We start from the raw sequence: 16009 nt of genomic DNA on the forward strand, positions 1-16009 counted from the left end.
AATCTGAAGCCTACCTATCCAACACTGTTCCATTATCATCCATATGTCTATCCAATGACCATTTAAATACCCCCAAAGTTGCCGAGTCTACTACTGTTTCAGGCGGCGCATTCCATGCCCCTACTACTCTCTAAGTAAAGAACCCATCTCTGACATCTGTCCTATATCTGGCACTCCTCAATTTAAGGCTGTGTCCCCTCATGCTATGTATCACCATCGGAGGAAAAAGGCTCTCACTGTCCACCCTAGTATGAATTCTCATATTACTGAGGACCTGTTCAGGTTCTAATATTCCCCTCACACAGTCAGTGCAATCATGACCAATGGATCCAGCAACAGCAGAGGTCATTGTCACTGTGGCCATGCTGCTCAGAAGGAGGAATTGAGGAGGAACAAATGCACCACAAGCTTAGGACCGTCAGCCTTTCAGTGACTGCCAAACAGCTTTACCTGATGAAGGGCAATGATCCGAAAGCCTGTGATTTTATACAAACCTGTTAGACTATGACCTGGTGCCACCTGACCTATGACCTTGTCCGCACCAGTTCAACATCGGCACCTCCTCATCATTCCTAAGGTGAGTAAGATGCAGCATCACCACATACTGAGGATGACCTGGGACACTGTCACTGAACTATTCCAACTGCTGGTGAAGGGCCTGAGACCCCAAGGAATGGGTGGCCATCCCATCCTGGTGGGTTGTCAAGGTGACAACTGAGTTGAACCTTCATTTAATTGGTTCTTTCCAAGGACCCACTGGGGTCCTGTGTACGATCTCTCAATCATTCAAACACCAATGTTTCGATGCTGTTACCAATGCAATTTGTGTCACATCAGAGCACTTCATCTTGTTTCCCCATGACGAATTCACTGCAGCCTTGGTAATAGGCTTTGCCTCAACATTGCTGGGATCCCCTGGGGGTAGGGTATGACAGATAGAATGCACATCACTTTCAGAGTGCCATATCCTAAAGTGTTTGACTTAATAAACAGAAAGCATTCCATTTCATCAATGTACAAGTGATCTTTAATCACTAGTATCACATCATAGAGTCTGCACCAGGAACCCTGGAAGCTGCCATGAGCTTCCAACCTGAAACATTGACTTCCCAAAGCCACTGATGCTGCTAGACCGGCTGTGCTTTATCCAGCTCCACACTTCACCAACTCTGACTTTCCAGCATCTGTAGTTCCATGGTTGGTCTCTTCCTGTACTGCAGACCATGTTCTAATACGTTCTAGTATCAACCTGTTACACTCCCTCCAAGTCCTCAGAACAGTACCATGGTTCTTTTTATATTCACCCAGGCTTTGATTTAATATTTTGTTTGACAGGAAGCAATACTTTGACAGTATAGTCAAACATCAGGTTGGGGTTTGAACTGAAGTCTGTGGAGGGGGATTTTAAACCACAGCGTCTGGTTCAAAGGTCTAGCACACTATTTAGTGAGACACATCTAACACTTGGCAGTGCTGCTCAATCCAGTCAGCCACACCCCAGTAACTGCTTCCCCATTACCTGCCTTTAGCAGTGAAGTTCAGTCTCACAGTCTCTCACAGAAGAACTGCTTGATCCTTAGGATAAATGATGATTTAGAGAGCTGACCATATTTTTGTTTTCTGGTTAGTTATTCATTCAGGTCAAGGACTGCTGTTTGCTCTTTATAGGACCTTGCAGTGTGCATGGTGATTGTCGTGTTTACCCACATCGTTGAAGTTTCAAAGTAAATGCTGACTTTGGGGTGTCCGGAGGAACTGGGACAGGTCTGGCCCTACACAGACTGTATATGTCCACTCTTGCTTGTTGGGAATGGGAGACAGGTAGCAGAGACTTTACACTGAAGTCAAACAACAACCTCAATCCATCATACCGATTATAGCCATTCCCTCTTGTCATGGAGAGCTGGGCTTTGCTGCATATTGTCAATGTTTCTGCTATCAGTGGGGGATCTGGCAAAGTCTGGGTTAATGAAATCAGTTAATCTCAACTTTTCATTTCTTGCTGGTGAATAGCTTTGGGCAGGGATTGATGGATTCAAGTCTCGACAGCTCCACCTCTTAACAAAGCCCTCTCATACCTTTCATACAACAGATATTGTTTCATTGAAAGGAACAAGCCAGAACTGGTGTAACTATCTTTTCTGATTTAGTCATCACATTTGCACATTGTAAGTGCCCACAGGCACAAGGGAGCCATGGATAAATCGAGTCAGATGTGACAATTTGCATACAGAGATCAGATGTGCCAGAAGATTCACATCATCTCATAGCTCCCTGCAGAACAAAAACAGCAGCAACTGAGGTGAGTGCTCTCTGTTTTAGAATTAGTTCTCGCTCAGATGTTCGCTCCTCAAGAGTTGTCCATCTTTAGAAAAAGATCATGTTTCATTGGGATCAATCCAGCCTGTAAGAGTCATTTGCCAGTCATACCAGGCAGACAAAGCAAAGCTCTCATTGTTCGTAAGATTGCAGTTGGTTTTCTGAAATACTAGCCGACTGGTCTTGTGGAAAGTGTTGAGTATGAAGTTCTCAAAAGGTAACAAGAGAAGTATTCAATCGGTACCTCTCTTTCCAGAGTATAGCCAGTAACTCCAGACGGTGGAGCAATGTGATTAGCTGCGGCTGTACATCTTAAACAGAACAGCCAAGGTTGATAATGAACATGCCACATTTCTGCAACCTGAGCAATTGTCCCTGCAGAATTCCTTTATCACTAACTCACACAGTTGTAGTACATTGCAGAAGGAGGTCACTCAGTCCATTCTGCCCCAGCTCTGGAGTGAGCACTATGATTAAGATTAGATTATATTAGATTACTTACAGTGTGGAAACAGGCCCTTCGGCCCAACAAGTCCACACCGCCCCACCGAAGCGCAACCCACCCATACCCCTACATTTACCCCTTACCTAACACTACGGGCAATTTAGCATGGCCAATTCACCTGACCTGCACATCTTTGGACTTTGGGAGGAAACCGGAGCACCCGGAGGAAACCCACGCAGACACGGGGAGAATGTGCAAACTCCACACAGTCAGTCGCCTGAGGCGGGAATTGAACCCGGGTCTCTGGCGCTGTGAGGCAGCAGTGCTAACCACTGTGCCACCGTGCCATCCTCCTGTCTTTTCCCTGTTCCTTTGTTCCTATTCAATAATTATTCAATGCTTTCTTCACTGCTTCAAATGACTTGGCTTTTACCATGGAAGTGCATTCCAGAACCAAACAATTCATGCGAGAAGGGATTTTCTCACATTACCGTTGCCACATTTTTCCAAATTCAGTGGTGACCTACTCCGAGGCTCCTCTTTTTTGGTTTATGCCTTTGGTGCCAATATTCCCCTTACCACTGAGATGGTATGGCTGACCTAATTCCCTCACAACTTGGCGTGGGACAGCTCAGGGGCTGAGCACAATGAGGATTCAAACCAAGGAAATCAGAGCTCTGGCACACAAGCGCACACACACACACACATAGACACATACACACAGATACGCATATACACACACAGACACATACACACACACAGACACGCACACACACATAGACGTACACACGTGCACACACAGACACGTGCACACACACAATGTAGCCACGATTGTGTAATAAGTTGTAAATTTATTAGATATTGCTTCACAGGCAATGCTTTGCTAATATTGGTCCAAGCTACCCAGATGCATTTTAAAAAGACTTCAATCTTTCACCAAGTCCTGGGGCATTTTGATTGTACGAAGTACCATGCTCTGATCACGAATAGTATTTACCAGAAAAAGACACTCTGTTCTATTGAGCAGAGAGAATCCAGTCAATTGGCTCAAATCCTCACTTGGCAACATTAATATAGTTCAGTCAGGCGTTTCCGCTTAGTCATTGCGATTTACAGATGCAGTAGAAAGCCCTGCCCTGACCGACAGTTGATGTGAATTAGATGAATGAATGAATTAATTAATTAATTAAACTCAAGTATTATATTTTGTCATTCTGAATTGAATATAATTTCCTGTGTCACAATGAGGTCAAAACAGAAAGCACACCCAATATTAAAAGCAGTGAAGTCTACACTTGGCTAGTTAATGCACTGTTTTAAATGAATTGCTGAATAAGCCTTGAGATCAGAATTAGTTTTGCTAGGATATTTTAATTTCAGAGAGGGGATAGATAGAAAATAAAATTTAACATTCTGGAAGAAAACAATCCTTGAGGTATGGAATAGCTTCTAAATTACACACTAAATCAGAAGCTGGACAAGTATACTTCAGTAAACAATTGAGAGTACAGTAGATGATGTTACTGCTTGCCAAGAGAGGACTGGGCCAGTTTTCTTTTTGCGATAGATATGTCACAGCCAGGAATTTTCACTCCAGAGTAGGAAAGTATGTTTGAACCTCAATCTCATTCAAAAGGTGAAAGAGGTTTAACTGCAAAAGGTCAAGGATCAGCTGGTAGAAGATTTTACAGGATTCCATAAATCCGAGGCAAGAACTTAAACTTCCTGAATTGGAACAAGAAATTTATTTCATGCTATCAGTGAGGTGGAAAGCTGCCACTAGCTATACTAGAGGAAATGTTTACCACTGTTACCTATATTGAAGAGAGTTCAGATTGCAAATGACAACAACTTTGAGGCAAAATGCGAGTCAAGAGGAAGCAAGAGAACAGTTTATCCCACTTGAAACAACTGAAGTATCTGCAACTTAATTAGTTCAAATTGTAACAAAGCAAAGTGAGCAAAGAGTCATGACAAATTAAATCACACATTGGATACGAGGTGACTCCAAAGAGATGAGATCAAGCGGTTCTGATCCCGGGCCAGATAGGCAGCTTGTTATAAATCTGGCGAGGGGCCAGTAACATTTCCTTCCAGCAGAGAAAGTGTGAAATCCAGTGAACTTGCTAAGAGAATAAAGGTCCCATGGTTTTGAACAAAGCTTTACTATATAACATTACAACAATAATACAATCTATAGACCACATACAACACCCAGATTTAGCATGTGGTAATGTTGGTAATAGAGAAACTTGCAGCAATTATTGAAACTGTGTCCTCTTAATTTATCATGACTCTTTGTTCACTGTGTGTGTTGTAGTTTGAACCAATTCAGTTGTAGATGCTTCCATTGTTTTGAGTGGGATAAACTGTTCAGGCACTTCACTTGATGAAAGAGCAGTACTTTGAAAGCTTATGACTTCAAATAAACCTGTTGGACTATAACCTGGTGGTGGGTGACTCCTGAATTTAATTTGATTAGATGCACTACAGCAACTCACTCAGATACCTTCAACAGCACCATGACCACTACCACCTAAAAGGACAACAATAGCAGATACTTGGGAAGACTAGCACCATTCAAGCCACTCACCATCTTCACTTGGAAATATATCACAATTTCTTCACTGTTGCTGGGTCAAAATCTTGGAACAACTTCCTTAATGGAATTGTAAGTGCACTGCAATTGTTCAAGAAGGCAGCTCCCCACCACCTTCTCAAGGGTAACTAACCATGGACCACAAATTCTGACCCACCTCCAACAAGCAAATAGAAAACCCAAGTTTGAGCTTTGATTTTCACATCCCTCAAAGGCCACCAGGATTCCTTAGTAAGAGCATCATCGAATCTTTACAGTGTGGAAGCAGGCCATTTGGCCCATCAAGTCGACACTGACCCTCTGAAGAGCATCCCTCCCACATTCACCCTGTACCTTATCCCTGTAATCCTGCATTGACCATGACTAACACACCTAGTCTGCACATCCCAGGACACTTGGGCAAATTACCGTGGCCAATCCATCTTAACCTGTACATCTTTGGATTGTGGGAGGAAACTGGAGCACCTGGAGGAAACCCATACAGATATGGGGTGAATGCACAAACTCTACTTCCGAGGGTGGAATCAAACCCAGGCAGTGCTAAGCAGTGCTAAGCATTATGCTGCCCCTAGAATATTTTCAACCTATGATATCATTTTAGAAATGTTCAAATATAAAACATGTTTAAAGCTCACTTGTAACTTTAAGGTTTTATTGATTGAGACAGCTTGAAGAGTAACTTGGTGATATTTTTCAATGAGTTGCTGTAGTGCATCTAATCAAATTAAATTCAGGAGTCACCCACCACCAGGTTATAGTCCAACAGGTTTAGTTGAAGTCATAAGCTTTCAAAGAACTGCTCTTTCGTCAAGTGAAGTGCCTGAACAGTTTATCCCACTGAACTAACTGAACATTGTAAGACCAAAGTCTTGTCCTTAAGTACATCAGTAGAATCAGTGATTTAAATGATATAAAATCCATCATTATCGTCAATGAGAATAAATGAAACCGCATTGTGACATCCAGTGGACATTACAATTAGCTGAGAATTAAAATCCAATTAAAACTCCAAGGAGTGAGTCAACGATATCAAAGGAAGCCATTTTGTGTCAGGCTATAAACTGGATCCGATATCTTAAATTTCACAATGTGCCTGACTGAACCTGCCTGGGAAGAGATTCCCTAATGCTGTGTCTTTTTCCAACCAGGGATGGAGGCTTAAGTATGAAGAGACATTGAAAAGGTTAAAATGGTTCTCCTTGGAACAGTGAGAAGCTTGAAGGGTGGGGTAGTAGAGGGTTCAAAATAATGAGAGTTTCTGATCAGTTAGTGATAGAAATCTCTTCCCTCAGTTGAATGGATCAATAGCCAGCAGATTTAAAACTATTGAGTTCCAGAGGAGAGATGAGGTGAATTGTTTTTTCGATCTGTGACTTGTTAGAACCTCAAAATGTGATGGAAACTGATTCCACAAATGATTTTGAAAGGGAATTGCATACAAACTTGATAATAAGGAACTTACTAAATAGAGCCATAGAGATGTACAGCAGGGAAACAGACCCTTCGGTCCAACTCGTCCATGCCAACCAGATATCCCAACCCAATCTAGTCAAACCTGCCAGCACCCGGCCCATATCCCTCTAAACCCTTACTATTCTTTTTAAATGTTGCAATTGTACCAGCCTCTACCACTTCCTCCGGCAGCTCATTCCATACACATACCACCCTCTGCATGAAAATGTTGCCCCTTAGGTCCATTTTATGTCTTTCCCCTCTCACCCTAAACCTATGTCCTCTAGTTCTGGATTCCCTCACCTCAGGAAAAAGACTTTGTCTATTTATCCTATCCATGCCCCTCATTATTTTGTAAACTTCTATAAGGTCACCCCTCAGCCTCCAATGCTCCAGGGAAAACAGCCCCAGCCTGTTCAGCCTCTCCCTATAGCTCAAATCCTCCAACCCTGGCAACATTCTTGTAAATCTTTTCTGAACCCTTTCAAGTTTCACAACATCTTTCCGATAGGAAGGAGACCAGAATTGCATGCAATATTCCTACAGTGGCCTAATCAATATCCTGTACAGCCACAACATGACCTCCCAACTCCTGTACTCAATACTCTGATCAATAAAAGAAAGCATACCAATCATCTTCTTCACTATCCTATCCACCTGCAACTCCACTTTCAAGGAGCTATGAACCTGCACTCTAATGTGTCTTTGTTCAGCAACACTCTCTAGGACTTTACCATTAAGTGTATAAGTCCTGCTAAGATTTGCTTTCCCAAAATGCAGCACCTCACATTTACCAAATGATGAACAAGAGGCAGTGATCAGGGATGAAGTGCAATTGCTCTTTCAAAGAAACAGTAGAGGCAAGACTGACTGAATGGCCATCTTCAGTGCTGTAAAATTTTGAAACTCTATCTCTACCTGAACTTCATCAGAAACACATCTCATCTGTAACTTCTTTCACCAGGTCACTAGTAGGAAGCAACACAAACGATTTAGCAATGGCTTTCGATGGAGTTTGGCAAGTGTCTGAAAATCATAACTTTGAAGCATTCCTCATTGCCTTGGGTAAGTCAGCCATTGTTGAGCTTAAAAATGTGTTCAACTGAATGCTAATGAGTTCATGTTAACCCAAGGTTAATTTGTGGGGAGTTACGGAACTTTCCCACCTTGATTCGGAGCTGCACAACATCTCACACACTGCAGTCTTACTGGCTGCCTGTTCGATAATGTACTCAATCATTCTCCCTCTTCCCCACTCCATCCACTCTCCCTAATCAAATGGTGCCTCCAATGAGTTTCACATATCAGAACCAGAAGCGTCTCTCTGTCTTCTCTGGATTAAGAAGGGCTCATTACCCAGCGATCAATGAATCAAAACCATGCATGTTCTCATGGTGGAATATCAATGATGCCGCAGTGATGTCACTGGATGAGTAGTGCAAAGGTCTAGCCTAATGATTTAGGAACATGGGTTCAACTCCCACCATGACAGCTGGGGGAGTTTCAGAAGATGTGTGAGGAATAGGCTAAATAATTATAGGCTAGTCAGTCTGACCTAAGTGCTCGGCAAATTCCTGGAACTGATATTGAGAGAGAAGATTAACTGTTACTTGGAGATGCACAATTTAATCAGGGATAGTCAGCATGGTTTTGTTCTGGGAAGATCATGTCTGGCTAACTCAGTTGAATTTTCTGAGGAAGTAGCGAGCAGGATTGATGAGGGTGCTGCAGTGGACGCTGCCTCCATGGATTTTAGTAAGACATTTGTCAAGGTCCAACATAGCAGACTGGTCAAAAAAGTCAAAGCCTGTGGGTTTCAAAGGGAATATGGTGAGTTGGCTCAGTGACAGGAAACAAAGGGCGATGATTGACAAATATTCTTCGAAATAGGCAGCAGTTTTCAATAGGACCCATTAGGGCTTGATGTTGGATCGCTTGATGTTTGGGGTATGTATTAATGAGTTAGATTTTATTGTGGACAGCATGACTAGGAAATTGCAGAGATTACAAACTTAGCTGTGTAGTTGATGGCGAAGAGCATGGCTGTAGACAATAGGATGACGTAAATGGTTTGGTTGAGTGGGTGGAGGAGTGGCAAATGTAATTCAATCCCAAGAAGTGTGAGGTATTCCCTTGGGCAGGGCAATCAAAGCAAGGGAATATAAAATAAATTAGATGGGAGGTTATTAAAAGGTATAGACGATATGAGAAGCTTTGAAGTGAATGTCCACGGATTTGTGATGGTGACACACCAAGTAGAGAAGGTGTTAATTATGATATACGGGATGTCTTTCTTCATCAAATGAGGTATTGAAGACAAAAACAGGAATGTAATGCTAGAAGTGTGCAGACACTGATCAGGCCAAGGGAGGCATGGTGACTCATTGCCTAGCAGTGCTGCTTCACAGTATCAGGAACCTGGATTTGACTCCAACCTGGGGCAACTGTCTATGTGAAGTTGCACATTCTCCCCATGTCTGCATTCCCCATAGTGTCAAGATGGATTAGCACATGCGGAAAAATGCGAGGTTACAGGATAGGGTAGGGGGTTGGGCCTGAGTGGGATGCTCTTTTGAGGGACTTGATGGGCCAAATGGCCTGCTTCCACACTTGAAGGGCTTCTATGATCCTATGACCAGCTGCAGTCTGTGTACAGTTCTGGTGACCACATTAAGGTAACGGTGTAATTGTTCTGGAGGGAGCACAAAGAAAATTTACAACAGTGTTGTCAAGGCTTGGAAATTGCAGGTTTTTGGAAGTTGGACTGGCTAGGGATTTTTTTCTTTCAACAGAAGAGGCTGAGGGGTCTCTTCATTGAGATGTAGAAATGAGGGACACAAAATGATGAGGGGTTAAGATAGAGCAAACAGGGAAGATTTCTTTTTCCTCATAGAGAGGTCAGTCACTGTGGGTAGAGATTCAAGATGATTAGAAGAATGATGAGAGGGCACATGTGGAAAAAGGCTTCACTCAGAGGGTGGTGGGTGGCTGGAATTCATTGGCCTGTTTAGTACTCGCAGCATACATGGTGGAAGATATCCCCACTTGTAATGGTGCCATCCGTGTTGAAACTCTGACTCATCTTGCAGCGGCTGCTGTGGCAGGGTTGTATGGTAGTGTTGTCCTGAAGGCTGGGCCATTTGCTATGAATCATGATCTGTTTAAGGTTTGGTAGTTGATTCAAGGCGAAAAGTGGGAGCAAAGGGAACGTCCTAGTGAGGTGCTCATCCTCATCAATAATGTACTGCAGGCAGCAAAGAACATGGCGTAATCATTCTGCTCCCAGGAAGTACTGGACAACAAAGGGTACCCTGTCTGTAGCAGCCTGCGTGTCTCCTGAGGAGGTTATTACGGTTTCTCATTGTGGCACTTCGCAGCCTGCAACACCTTATCGATGAGGATGAGCACCTTGCCAAGACCTTCCACCTCTCACCGGCACACGCATCCTCCCACACATACCCCATCATACTCGCGCTTACGTATATACACACACACACTCAATCTGTCACTCCTACATGCGCACACATGTAATTTATCGGGTGAATTTGTTTTTGCAGATTTACATTTTATTTTGCTCAAAAACTGCATGAATCCATGTCAAACACTGTAAAGCTATACAGAGGATTTGTCAGTCTGACGTAGCATTGGGACACAGGCAGACTTCACACCTAATGTTTAAAAAGCTGAGCAATTCCGAGAGTGTAACTTAAAAGAATTTCTGGGGTTTATATATCAAAGAACAGAAGCCAGTATAGCCCATTATAAAAGATGAAAGTTTGAAATCTAAGATTGTTACTGTATCACATCTCCATGACACTGGACTCCTTTGGGTATAAATTCTGTGAGCATGATCTTAACCTCCACAACCACCGCTCCGAAAGCTCGTGCTTCCAAATAAACCTGTTGGACTATAATCTGGTGTGTGTTTTTTTTAATTTTCTTTTTAATTGCTCCACCGTTGGCGGCCAATCCTTCAGTTGCCCAGGCTCCGCATTCTGAAACTCCAGAAATGCTCCTCCGACTAGCTCTTTGACCAAGCATTTGATCATCTGTTTTGGAATTATCTGATGATGACTGCTGTAATTTTAATGTTGCATTAAAAAGAGGCTAGCATGCTTTAAAATGTCAATGCTGCTGTATAGCGGCCTGAAAGGGTTAATATTTGCCTGTGATAAGCATGACCCACTGTGATAATGTCATGGGGACTTGGTCAGAATAAAGAAAGAGCTGGCAGGGGACGTACTGTGGTTAGTGTGTTCCTCACAGTCTGTAATATTGCAGGTCATAATCATGAACCATGCTGCAGTACTGCAATTAACCCCACATTGTTCATTTAACAAGTTAGACCAGCGAGGTGCTACCCACCCGCATATTGAACCACTTTGGGCTTGAAGGAAACCACACACAACAAAAGGTGCTACACAATGCAAGTTGTTCTTGTATTCTTATTTCTTGGTTTTCTAACTGATGAGAACAGACACTGTGTGTGTGGATCTAACATCCACAATCACATTGCAGAGGTTAGGTTTGTATCATTGCAGACTAAACATCATGGGGCCATCAGGTTGTGGGTTAGGCTGCCTCTTGTGAATAACAATCTTCCTCCTGGTCTTGTGTTAACAGGTATACCTGCAAATCAGAGAAAGTTTGCAATGGATGATAACCTGGAAATGGAAATAAAGCAGCAAGGAAACAAATTCACAGTAGTGGAGAAAAGTTGCTTTGGCACCAAGTCTTCAGAATGGTCTTTGGATGAAGAATTTGAAAATACTCTTGCTAATGGGAGTCAGGTGAAGGTATTACAAGAATAATGCATTTCTCACTTCTCTGACTTAGAACCATAGAAATGTCACAGCACAGGAGGCCATTCAGCTCATCAAGCCTGAACCAGCTGAATAAACTGTAATCCAACTTTCTAGAACCTGGTCTGTAGCCTTGCAGGTTCCAGCAGTTCAGTGCCAGATCAAGGTTCCTTTGAAATGAGTTGAAGATTTCCATCTCGAGCAACAAACTTGAGGGTGGCACGGTTGGACAAAGGTTAGCACTGCTGCCTCACAGCGCCAGAGACCTGGGTTCAATTCCCGCCTCAGGCGACTGACTGTGTGGAGTCTACACATTCTCCGCGTGGGTGTGCTCTGGTTTCCTTCCACAGTCCAAAGATGTGCAGGTCAAGTGACTTGGCCATGCTAAATTACCCGTAGTGTTAAATGTATAGGTGGGTGGCGGGTCGGTGTGGACATGTGTGGGCCGAAGGGCCTGTTTCCACACTGTAAGTAATCTGAATCTAAAAATCAAACCAGATGCCCATAGACAGCCACTTACTCTCTCCCCGCCTCAAAAGGTTAAAATAATTTTCTTCCACCAATCAGTGTAAAACTGTGTTCCCTGGACATTGACCTGTCCACTAGAGAAACTGCTCTTCCCTACCCACTCTATCCAAGCTCCTGATTATTTTGTGCAGCTCAACTAAATAGCCCCTCAGCCTCCTCTGTTCTCAGGAAAATGATCCAACTTGCCCAATCTTCCTCATTAACTACAGTTTTCAATCTTGACAGCCTTCTTGCAAATACCCTACGTACACTGTCTCGAGCAATTATTTATTTCCTTTGTTGTTGTGACCAGAACTGTGCAGCAAACTCCAGCAGTGACCTAACCAGTATCTGCGAGAGTTCCAGCATTGCATCCCTGCAATACCTTGGCCAATAAAAAACAGCATTACATACGCCTTCTTTACCAATTTGTCTATCTGTCCAGCTACCTTTAGGGACCAGTGGACTGACACTCCAATGTCTCTAATTTCCCCTAACCCTCTTAATATCCTTCCCATTTACTGTATTCTGAGGAAGCATTACTGGGCCCGAAATGTTAACTCTGATTTCTCATCACAGATGCTGCCACATCTGCTAAGCTTTTCCAGTAACTTCTGTTTTTTTGTTTCTGTATACTCCCTTGCTTTATTTGCCCTTCCAAAATAAATTTACACCACACTTCTCCAGTTTGAATATAATTTATTGCGTTTCCACCCACTCAACCAAGCGACTGATATCATTCCGTGTTTGACAGCCATTCTCTTCACTATCAACTATTCAGCTACATTTCTCAAATTGTATCTCCTACATTCAGTCTGAATCATTAATAAATATCACAAACAGCAAGGAACCCAATACTGACCTGTGGAGCACAATTTTTCCATTCACAAAAACATCCATTGACTAATTCCTTTTATTTGCTGTCACTAAGCCAATTTTGGATCCAACTCACTAATGTTCTCCTGTATCCCACTGGCCTTTCATTTTCCTAACCAGTCTGCCATATGGAACCTTATGAAATACTGAAATCCGTGCAGTCAACATCCACTGCACTACCCTCATCGAACCTCCTTGTTATTGCCTCATAGCAGCATGACGGCTCGGGGTGGTTAGCGTCAGGGACTTGGGTTTGCTTCTAGCCTCGGGTGACTGTCTGTTTGGAGTTTGCACATACTCCCCGTGTCTGCCATGGGTTTCCTTCCACAGTCCAAAAGTGGGCACATGAGGTGGATTGACCATGCTAAATTGTCCATAGTGTCCAGGGATGTGTGAATTCGGTGGATTAGCTGTGGGAAATGCAGGATTGCAGGGATAGAACAGGGAGATGAGTCTGGGTGAGATGCTGTTTGGAGAGTTGAGGTTGACTTGTTGGGCCAAATGGCCTGTTTCCACACTGTAGGGACGCTATAGAAGAGCTAAATTAGATTGGTAAGACACGGCTTTCCCTTAACAAAACCTCACTATCACCAATTAATCTGTGCATCTCCAAGTAATAGTTATCCTATCTTATAGCATCGAATGCAGTAATGTATCCAACAATGAGATCAGATGGATTGCTCTATAGTTATTTGGCCTCTCTCTTTATGAATAATGGCACAACATTTGCATACCTCCAATCCCCTGGTACCTGGAGCTAGTGAGGATTGGAAAACTATCCTCTGGGCATCCTGTATGCCCTCCTTGGCCTCTTTCAACAGCCAAAGATACAATTCAACTGTCCCTGTTGATTTATCCATTTTAAGGTGGTCAGTCCCTTCAGTACTTTCCTACTCATTACGTTTATTTTATCTAATATTTCACATTCTTCCTCTTTAATTTGAATGTCTGCTTTATCCCTGTCCTTTGTGAGAACAAAAAGGAAATATTCATTTGGAATCCTCACTCCACCTTCTCCATCCATGTCCCTTAAGACCACCCCTTTCTTCAGTCATCAAACCTTTTTGGATTTTCCAACATTTTCTCATATCCTGTCTTTGCTTTCTCACTCCTCTACCCTCTATTTTTGATACTCCTCATAGCTTCCTAAAACATTCCTTTATTTGAGATTGTCATGAACTTGATCTTTCTGCTTTTTCTTATCCTGTCTGCTTCTGGATAATCAGCTAAACTTGGCAGTAGCACCCACTTCCATTTTGGGGACATGTCTGCATTGTGCCGGCAGAATCTTATTTATTCAATATCTCTCACTGATTTCATGGAATCCCTACACTGTGGAAGCAGCCCATTCAGCCCTCTGAAAATCATCCCACCCGCACCCACCTCATCCCCATAACCCTGCATTTCCTTTGGCTAACCCACCTAGCCTGCACACATTGCACGGGTGGCACAGTGGCTCAGTGGCACTACTGCCTCACAGCACCAGGGTCCCAGGTTCGATTCCAGCCGTGGGCGACTGTCTGTATGGAGTTTGCACATTCTTCCCGTGTCTGCGTGGATTTCGTCCGGGTGCTCTGGTTTCCTCCCACATTCCAACGATGTGCAGGTCAGGTGAACTGGCCATGCTAAATTGCCCATTGTGTTAGGTGTATTAATCAAAGGGTGGGTTACTCTTCGGAGGGTCGGTGTGGACTTGTTGGGCTGAAGGGCCTGTTTCCACACTGTAGGGAATCTAATCTAATCCCCTGGACACTATGAGACAACTTAGCACAGCCAACTGAACTAACCAGCACATTTTTAAACTGTTGAGAGGAAACCCATGCAGACATGGGGCGTACATGCAAACTCCACACACACAGTTGCCCAAGGGTGGAATCGAACCCAGGTCCCTGGTGCTGGGAGGCAGGTGTGCTAACTACTGAGCCACCATGCCACTTGGACTTGCCAGTGGTTTTCCTTCAAGTAGGTGTAATCATTTGCCAAATCATCCCCCAGCTTTGTAAACTTTTTCTTTTCTCAGTTTAGAACTTTTACTCCAATTCTATTTGTGTCCCTTTCCATAGTGATGCTAAATCTAACTGCATTATGATCACTATCTCCAAAATGGTCACCTGCCCAGTTTCATCTCCTAAAACTAAATATAGAATTGCAGCTCCCTGCTCCCCTGTGCTCTCCCCAACCCCTGCTTCCCAATCCACCCACTAGACTTTTTATGTGCTGGTGATAAAAGTTCACTTGAATGCAATTCAATAGTTCTGTGCCCTCTATGCCTTCCATACTGATTGTAAATGGTTGATGTTTGGATTTGAAGTCCCCAACTGTTAATACCCTTTTGACTTGCACAGAGAAATGTGCCGATACTTTTGCTCCTCTAACACTTTCCCAGTATTTGGGGCCTGTAAGGAACTAGATAATGAAGTGAACATAACTAAGGGGAAAGTAGGCAGGAAGTGGAGGATGAACGCAGAGGGACTGGTGGTCTGAGGTGCATTTGTTTTAATGCAACAAGTATAGTTGGTAAGGTAGATGAACTTAGGGCTTGGATTAATACTGGGAGTATGATGTTATTGCTATTACTGAGACTTGGTTGAGGGATGGGCACGAAATATCCCAGGATGCTTCAGGTGGGATAGAAAGGGAGGTAAAAGGGGTGGAGGAACTGCATTACTGGTCAGAGGATATCCCAGCTGTGCTGAAGGAGGGCACTATGGAGGACTTGAACAGTGAGTCAATATGGGCAGAGCTCAGAAATAGGAAGGGTGTGGTAACAATGTTGGGGCTGTACTAAAGGCCTCCCATCAGCGAATGTAAAATAGAGGTACAAATATGTAGAGAAATCATAGTAAGATATAAGAACAACAGGATAGTGGCGATGGGAGATTTTCATTTTCCTAACATTGACTGGGATTCACTTAGTGCTAGAGGTCTGGATGGGGCAGAATTTGTAAGGAGCATCCAGGAGGGTGTTCAAGAACAGTATGTAAATAGTCCAACTCGGGAAGGGGCCAT

General features: G+C 43.3%; 1 protein-coding gene across 2 annotated transcripts in view; it reads left to right on the plus strand.

Annotated features, from left to right (window-relative positions):
- Positions 1-2149: 2149 nt before the first annotated feature.
- The window catches only part of LOC122541694 (fatty acid-binding protein, intestinal-like), a 65733-nt gene continuing 51873 nt past the window's right edge, over positions 2150-16009 (plus strand). Inside the window, exons 1-3 of one of the 2 annotated variants that reach the window (XM_087982302.1) lie at positions 2150-2302; positions 7780-7880; positions 11439-11611. In XM_087982302.1, the coding sequence (XP_087838428.1) occupies positions 7814-7880; positions 11439-11611 (240 nt within the window). In that variant the 5' untranslated portion in view covers positions 2150-2302; positions 7780-7813. The remainder of the gene's footprint in view (positions 2303-7779; positions 7881-11438; positions 11612-16009) is intronic. The other variant, XM_043678585.2, reaches the window with a different exon arrangement.

This window comes from Chiloscyllium plagiosum, unplaced genomic scaffold (assembly GCF_037043375.1).
Source record: "Chiloscyllium plagiosum isolate Xiang-an unplaced genomic scaffold, Cpla_swu_hap1 HiC_scaffold_43, whole genome shotgun sequence".
Lineage (NCBI taxonomy): Eukaryota > Metazoa > Chordata > Chondrichthyes > Orectolobiformes > Hemiscylliidae > Chiloscyllium > Chiloscyllium plagiosum.